The sequence below is a fragment of the Trachymyrmex cornetzi genome, unplaced genomic scaffold (genome assembly GCF_001594075.2).
Source record: "Trachymyrmex cornetzi isolate Tcor2-1 unplaced genomic scaffold, Tcor1.1 scaffold383, whole genome shotgun sequence".
NCBI classification, from domain to species: domain Eukaryota; kingdom Metazoa; phylum Arthropoda; class Insecta; order Hymenoptera; family Formicidae; genus Trachymyrmex; species Trachymyrmex cornetzi.
Genome location: NW_017298564.1, coordinates 160,026 through 168,987, shown reverse-complemented (window position 1 = coordinate 168,987; position 8,962 = coordinate 160,026). Strand labels below are relative to the sequence as shown.

The following is an 8,962-nucleotide window of genomic DNA, read 5'->3' as shown; positions in this document are numbered from 1 at the left end:
GCCCCCCCCCCCCCCCCTTTCCAATCTCTACGATTCCGATTGTCCAATTTCAATTTCCTTTCCCAATTGTTTCATATCCGTCTTTCTCTTTCTTTCTCCCGTCTTTTCCTCTCCACCTCTCATCTTCACGTGGCTTCATTCGTATGCGCCACCACGTTTATTCGCGAATACACGTGTACACTTTACGCCAGTGCCCGCTGTTTATCAACCTCTTCCCACATCCCCTATAAGCGACTGTCCGATGTAGTCGTTATCGCGCGAGGCCGCATCGGAGAGAGAGCGGGTCATCGATATACAACACGGTGTAAAAATAAAGGGCCGCACGCGGCTACGTGCATGTGCAGACACATACCCAAACTTCATTCCGCGAATCTCTTTTATATTGCGAGAGAGAATAAGCAAGAGCCACGTTGAATATATTTTCGCGAGGTTTCGAACGCTGCGGAATAAATTCGTGCGCTCAGAATTCCATTCGTTTGTTCCTTCCTTTTGTTTAACGGAATAGGAAAAGATGCAAAGAAAATCCCGAACTGCATCAAAGCTAATCTTTAACGATATTTTATTTTAAAATACTTTTGACTTTCATTAGTACAATAAAATATTAGTGATCCTCGTTGATATTTAAACTTCTTGAAAAATGATCGGAAATACAGATTTTGAATTGAGATCGCGTTCTTAAATATGGCATTTAAGAGTTTAATCCTCTCCTTAGACTTTCTCCGGGAATCCAATATCGGTCAGCTCAGCCGTCTGGCGATCATGAATTTTAAATACCAAAGACCTCGAACGGAACAGCGAACGGAAGAATAATAAATCTCCGGCTACATCTCTCACTTCGATATCACCATCGTCGGATCGCGCTGAAAATACAAGCCAATCGATACGTGCAGCTGAGCGTACGACAATCGTATCCGAACTAATTGGTTGCTTTTTGAAAGCTTACATGTCAATTATCGTACTAGTTTATTTTGACTAAAGTTTAACTTTATCGTATTGCCACGTGAGTAAATTGTCCTGTTCTCTTCTTGGGATTTATTATTTATGACTCATTTAAATGTGAAAATTTAATAATCATGATTTTCACGCTAAATGCTTAATTAAAATTTACTTTTGGCATATACTCAACGATTCTGTTTCTCTCCCAAAATTTATGTGAGTTACTTTCGCGATTTTTATGTTTTTCCTTGGTCTTGCACAATAAAAATATCTATTTATATCTTAATGATAAATTATACATATCGATATTTAAAAAATTACTAGATATTACTTTCGTATAGACAATTAGATTATTATATAAAAATAAATTAAACATATATAAATATGTGTACTAAATGTGCGTACAGTACTAATATTTAAAAAAACTTCATATATATTATCGGTCTATATTTGAACATGTTTTTAAAAAAGTTCAATGTCAGTCACCTTGCGTAAACAAATCACAAAGTCGACAAGTGGTTCATTGTGTTCCGGAAGACACTGATTTAGTAGAACTATTCTTAGCACGGGATAAGCTCGTTCGCACGTGGTGTGCGGATTCAGAGGGCGAATGTCGCTTCCAGATGTCGAGTGGACTTGGTGCAACCGCAATGGGAATCGGCGTTAGTCACGGGACGGGCGGCGAAGGTGTAGCTGGTGGTTGCCGCCTCCGTGCACAGAATCAAGGCCAGGCCTCGGGGTCCACGATGCAGCATAATCCGCAACAATCGTCTCAGCAGCAGCAGCAGCAGCAGCAACAGCAGCAGCAGCAGCAGTCGCAGCAACAGCAGCAACAGACATCCGCGTCGCAGCAGCAGTCGCAGCAACAGCAACGTCAGGCGGCCGGATTCACGGGTCGATCGAAGAAGGACAACTGTTGCCTATGCTGGTGCTGTTGCTGCAGTTGCTCGTGGTATTATCGATCCTGTCTGATCATGGCTCGTACATCGATGCGACTGAAAAGAAATATTCTTAAGAAAATCGTTGATACGAAGATTGAGCAATTCGGCATTTTTCATTGCTCTTTTATAATCTAACATTTTTTAGTAATCGCTTAATTATGAAACAGAAAATCGTAATAATCTTTTGTTAATCAAATGTGAATGAAAAATTTTGTTATCTCTTAGATTTTTATGTAAAAATCTATCTCGAGTTGTTTTTCTTCACAATGACATGTTACATTGGCTGCGTTCAGCAGAAAAAGCAGCTGTTGCAGTTGTTGTAAGATTCTTTAATATGATTAGTTCATACATTTAGAACCATTGAGGAACTAAGTGCAAGAACCAATCGTATTAAAGACTTTTACAACAGTTGCAAAGCCGCTTTTTCTGCTGAACGCCGCCATTGATTTAACTCTTGAAGCGGACAGCGCACCGATGTACGAAATGTTTTATTAAATTATGAAGGACAATACTCGTTTTATATGGACAATGGACAAATCGTTAATGAAGAATGGATCTCCGAATTGCACGAAGTGACTTCGATCTCTCGTACTATAATTACATGTACTCGCGATGGCGAGTTACTGAAAAGTCAGCACAAAGAGTTTTCATTGTAATCGCAAACATAAAGTAGATGAAAACGAGCCACGCGCTATTATCGTTATCGCGCGGCTATTTTCGTGCTTACTTCATCTACTGAACCTCTCGCCATTGAAACGATATCGGTCCATTGTCTTTAAACTCTCGCGTGTGATCCATTTATTGCCGTGCAGACGTACCTACATATTGCCTTTCTGTGTTTCATGCCACAAGTAGGAATAAATGGTAAGCAGGCCACGGACTGTGTGCGTTAATGCTGCTTGTTTGTTATGTCGATGATGATGCTATCGTAATGCACGTATTACGGCTCATAGAAACGGGGTTATGCACATACCACGCGTCCTTCCTACGCGAGCCATCTTTACAGATTATACGCTAGTAGCCTACTCATTCTAGGCTGGCATCGACCCGAAAGAGTCTATCTGAGGTGCAATGGCATTTCCTGAATTTCTACCGCAGGAATATGCGACAGTATACTCTTCACTGTTTTCGCCAATTGTCTATTTTATTAGTTATATTATAGTTGTTATAATTAAGATATATTTTTAAAAGAAATCGTTGCTGTTGAAGTAAAATTTCAATGAATAATAAATCTACAAGTAATCGGTTTTACAATTGTTTGCAACGTTAGATAAAAAAAGACTCTTTCATAATAAAGAAACTACGCAATTTGCGAGTTATTTCTGTGTTTCGATTGTTGTTGCCAACATTTCGTGAACGTTGCAGTTCACTTCATCAGGGCGAGAAGCAACCTTTTTAAAGTAAACTCTTGCAATATTTTGTAGAATTTACGACAAATGAGCGTGAGAAATATCCTAAAATTACCAGATATTTTATTTTCTTTTATTCATTCAAGTAAAAAAAAAGAAATAAATTTTAGAAATAAACGCAAGTCGATCGATCAGACGGCAACCGATACAGAACCAATCATTTTCGTGATTTGCCATCTGACCAAGTCGCGTAAACCGTTCAGAATCGCCGTTTATTTCCACAGTTGTGGTTCGCAAACGCCATAGGGACAGCCGCGTCATCAAGCACAAAGAATCGGCCTTCCAATGACCCGGTTCTGTGTCTGTTATCGACACGACTAATATTTTCTCTCGGTTCGATGCCACTCGTTCACATCTCTTTGTATCTCGTTATCCTCAGTCTCGATTAAATTAGCTATCCTGACGATCGTTAATCATTATCATTTTCTACTGTATTTGTGTGTGCGTCCGCCGGATCATACTCTTTCCTTCGTCACTCATTTTATGGCTCTTCATTTCCCGAGGCTACCAAGTTTAATATTCATTTTCTACACATCTTTCCTCCGCCTCCCTTCATTCTCGGCTGTCTATCATTACTTTCGCGTTTGCGTTCCTTCCGCCATCCTCATGTTTGCCAACAAAAATCACCACTGTAATATTATCGTACGATCGTTATAATTAACACGATGGTTTACGATCAATTTTAATATCAATATCGATACTACAATCTACGACAAATTTCTGATCGGTAGACGCTTCACCTGTTATAATTGTAACGTGTAAAGTAGATTAAAGTAACTGCGCAAAAAGAAACCTTCAATAAATTATTATTTTTAATTAATCTTTCGATTATATAGTAATAACTAAAATCTACGTAATATTATAATAATAAATTATAAATAAATGCTATTATTTCAAACGGGATTTAAACATGAATAAAATAGCTTATAATCGTGAAATCATCATATCAACCTATTTATTTAATCGATTGTCCCGCACGATTCTACACGTTATTAACAATATAGAATACGGTCAATGCGATGCCAATCAAAAAATGCTTTAAAGCGTTTTTTGATTGGTCGATTTGTGAAGTTCTTTCTTCTTATTGGTCAATCAAACGCTTCAAAACATTTGTAATGAAAATTTGACCGCAGCCATAGAGAGATCTATGAGATAGTTCTAACGTGCGTTGTCGTCTCAGTTTGGCGGCAGTCGGCGGTAATTCGACGGGTACCGGCGGTGCGGGCGATCAGGGCAAGAAAAAGGGCAACGCCGGTGTCGGCGGCGAGCATGGCAGTGGAATCAGCGTCACCGACTTCGCGGGTGCGGGTAACGGTCTCGATGGACTCGACGGCCTCGACGGCGCTCTGGAGCGCTGCAGCTTGGAGGAGGTTCGGGCCTGGGGCTCGTCCTTCGACAAACTGATGAGGAGCGCCGCCGGCCGCAAGCTCTTCAGAGAGTTCCTCGTGAGCGAGTACAGCGAGGAGAACATTGCCTTCTGGCTTGCCTGCGAGCAACTCAAGAGGGAGAGCAATCCCGAGACGATCGAGGAGAAGGCGCGCTACATTTACGACGATTACATATCCATACTTTCGCCAAAGGAAGTGAGTAAACCTCTCCATTGGCTCATAGAGAAAATGCTTATTTATTCGTGATAAGAAATCGTAATCGTAACTCGATCGAAGCACTCAGGAGCAGCCAGCAAATGACCCCGTTGATCTATTACTTGCATCTAGAATTATATAAAGTAACGTAATTATAAATCCTTTATACAAATAGAGATATAAGATATTTTTGTTATTATTAGAGAGTACATAATTATTGGCGATAATTGAAATTAGTGGCAGCTTCGAATTAAGATTTATTGTTAATTTTTGTCAGGTGTTTCAGATCTACTAACGATAATTAAATTTCTCTATTTTGAAACAATTTTTTATATTTTTTATATATTTTCACGTTTTTAAAAAATTTATTTAGCAATTGTGGAGTATTTTTTAATTGATTAATTTTATTTGTTACTATTCGTTTCTAACTGTGATCATTAGATAACTTTAATAAAATTTCGCTTATATAATAACATAAGGTAAAAAATAATATAGGTATCGCTTTCGAATAAAATAACGACATATGTATGATATTAAAATAGGGCGAATATAACAAAATTATATATAAATATATTAGAATTCTGAATATATGATTGTAAAATATAGATATAACTATTTTATGTGACGTTTAAAAGTACACGACATTCAAGAAGAAATTGTTTTTATTTTCCTGGAAAAACGTGCTCTCTTATTATGGTACATCTGATATCGAAGTAAAGATAGCGTCAACCTGGAAATAATAAGCATATTCTAACGTAACCATCTATTTAGTTTATAATGGCATACGCAGTATGCGTCATGCGATCAGTATCTGCTACTTTGAATAGCCCGTGTGATGCATCATAAGCACTTACACATTTCATAACATAAAATAATTCTCTCCAGAGCTTCCAGAGCTGTTAGCTTTGACGATAGAATCGATAATGTTATTGGATGTATTATCTAATTACGCCATTTTTTTATCGGATGCAGAAAGTCGAGTGTACGAACGCGCAAGAATTAGAAAAACGCGACGGTAAAATTAAATGCAGTTTGACGTGAAGGGAGACTTTTGCAATATAATGTTTTGTTTGAGAAAAGCTGCGAATGCGCGTGACTGATTTCTTCTATATTAACCGACTGACCTAGTGACCCAGTGACCTCTTTAACAACTTATTCACCCAAACGGGGCGAATGCACGAACCTTCTTTTGCCATTCGAACATTACGGCATAATTGTACGGTACACGACTATGCATTATTGCAATCACCTAGATTGTTTTACGAGATAATATAAAAAAGATCGTGTTAAAAGTATGTCGTACACATATTATGGTCTATAATTCTCGGAAAGTTTTTTTATTGTTGTTTATAGCTATGAATATATCGGTACTTCGTCATTCTTTGTGATAAAGAAAAATTGTTGCGAAAATGCGATTAAAAGACTTACATGTTAGCTTCATTTTCGAGGCCATAGATCGGTCTATTCCTGAAAAATTATATTTATGTAATTAATTAAAAGAATAAAATTTTGCAATTTGTAAATTTTATTATTATTTTACAAGAAAGAGGAAGAAACATCGTAGAATTAAAAGATATTTTATAGGAAATGAGAGAATGTAAATTGTATGCAAATAGTCACTTGTAAATTAAGATACAATAAGTTGCAGTTTCGTAGAATATTTTTATATAGCATGTAGTTGATAATATCTGATACAAATGTTAATTAATCCATTTCCTTCGTCGTTTATGTTTGCAGGTGAGTTTAGACTCGCGGGTGCGAGAAATTGTGAATCGCAACATGGTGGAGCCTACACCGCATACCTTCGACGAGGCACAACTGCAAATCTATACCCTCATGCACCGGGACTCGTATCCGCGTTTTGTCAACAGCGAGATTTACCGGAGGGTGGCCAGAATGACTAGCAGCAGCCCGCCTAGCCCGAGCAGCGGGCAGGAGCACAGTGGGAAGACGAAGAGCAAGCGAGGAGCGACGTAATCGTGATCGTGATGGTCCAGAGACTGTCGAGAGCGCGGACCAAGACCTCTAAAATCAAGCATCTTCATCAAAGCCACGATCGGCCGAACCGTTCGGCAAGGGTTCGCAACACCCTCCTCCTCGGTCGGGAAGCCTCCGTCGAGGCGAGGAATCGCCCGAGCGGACGAATGGCTGACGAAGCTAATCCCTCGCAGGAGGGTATCTCCATCCTCACGGGTGGACGACGAGCTTTCTGGTCGCGTCAGATTGCTCGCACGGAAGCCGGGGGCTTGTTCAGTGATTCGCTCTTCCACGCGAAGGCGCAACGGGGCCATGTAATCGCGCTCGCCATTGCATGCGAGCCATTACGACACCGATGATGATGATGATGATAATGATGATGATGATGATGATGGACCGAACGTACGACGAGATCGCGATCGCGGTTGATCGCGTAGATCACAAATCGCAACGTTCCACTTTCAGGATTTCTGTACAGAGCGCATGCACGCGGGACGGTGGATCGTATAGCAGGAGAAAGGGTCACGCGATCGCACGGGGATGACGAGCACCAACGCGAACACCATCGATCCTCCCGTGTCCATCGATCTTCGAGCCTCGCAATCTACCCTCGTTGTAGTTGTAACTCAAAAGCTCGAATAGAAGATCGACTCGGGCTCGCGAGCTTCCCCTTTCTCTTTCGCTCTTCTCGGCTTAAAAGCGAATTCGATTTGAATCACATACCTTATGTCTTTCACAAGCCATTACAAAATAGTCGGAGTATCCTCTTCTATTTCTTAGCAAATATCGACGAAAGTTAGAGACACATTCTGGATATTTTTTTAAATTAAATTCACGCATGTTAAACGTGAACGATTCTAACTCAATTTGCCAGAGGCCAAGCAGACTGAAAGAGGTAGACTATCTGATTTAAATCTGATACGTTCGACGAAACGAGATGCTCACAACATAATACATAACTATAATTATCTGACACGTTTGCTGTTGAAGAGATGATGATAATCGCCACACATATTTCTAGTCACATGTATTCAACCGAAATTCCGCGAACATGCGTTTTCCCGCGGATGAACAAGCTCTACAAGCTCGCGAATTGAACTTTTGCGGAATAATGAATACTAATCCCTCTCTCAGGACGCAATTGATCCCGGACGCATTTTATCGCGATTGTGTCTCCTGTGATTTTAAGATTAACGCGCGTAGCAAAAGAAGAGAATGTCTTCGTGAAAATAGGTTTAATCTGCTCAAGATCGAACTTACCGTTTGCTCTCTTTCTCTTCCTTCTTCTCTCTTTCTCTTTTTCTCTCCTCTCTCTCTCTCTCTCTCTCTCTCTCTCTCTTTCTCTATTTCTCTCTCGTTTCCGCGACATTTACCTTCCATGGATGGGGGAGAATCGAGTTAACATCGTCACACAGCCCGTAACTTCAGGGTAACGTATCGTAATGCATTTTTTATCGCGCGCACTTTTCTATAATCACCAGTAGTCCGCGAGTTTTCCTCCTCGGGGAAGGACGAAGTCGCGAAATCGTACTTATATCCAGGAAAATGAGGAGAGTATCGAGAAAGGGAAAGGGAGAGAAAAAGAGAGTATCTGTATCAAGAAACATCGTTAAGGATACCTTGATTCGTTCGCTTTCGTCACACTTTTACGGGTTACCCGATGGACAGGGGTTTTCGCCACTTCTGGTACGTCATCCCCATGGCGGATATTGAGCTACTGCCAGCGAGAATACACCAAAGATCGAACGTGCGCTGAAGCCAACTAATCTGACGATCACCAAAGGGAAGAATAACACTCAATCGACATACATCCCATGCATATGCACACACGATTACATACATGCGCACGTACAGATATATATATATATACATGTACAAAGACACGCTTACACATACCCACGCTGACGCAAAGCGCATACGCTCGTGTAGAATCTAGTCATCGTCACGCGAAAACGCGCGACCGTGGAAGAAAAAGGCCTAAACACGAGAAAAAAAAATACCAAGTGTATCCTTCAAATTCGCGCGAAAAGTCGAGGCTGTCGCATCGAAATTAAACTGTCATCGTTAATGAAAGCAATGAAAGAGGAGGAACGCGGGAGGAGAGAGAGAGGGGGGG

At 40.3% G+C, this 8,962-nt stretch overlaps 1 protein-coding gene across 6 annotated transcripts in view; it reads left to right on the top strand.

Annotated features, from left to right (window-relative positions):
* Positions 1–8,954, top strand: part of Dhit (regulator of G protein signaling double hit) — a 12,952-nt gene extending 3,998 nt beyond the window's left edge. Inside the window, exons 2-5 of one of the 6 annotated variants that reach the window (XM_018511662.1) lie at positions 1,560–1,885; positions 2,733–2,741; positions 4,467–4,869; positions 6,607–8,954. In XM_018511662.1, coding sequence (XP_018367164.1) covers positions 1,560–1,885; positions 2,733–2,741; positions 4,467–4,869; positions 6,607–6,846 — 978 coding nt within the window. In that variant the 3' untranslated portion in view covers positions 6,847–8,954. Of the gene's footprint in view, positions 1–1,559; positions 1,889–2,729; positions 2,742–4,466; positions 4,870–6,606 lie in introns of all 6 variants that reach the window. The other 5 variants (XM_018511661.1, XM_018511660.1, XM_018511659.1 and 2 more) reach the window with 5 other exon arrangements.
* Positions 8,955–8,962: the final 8 nt, after the last annotated feature.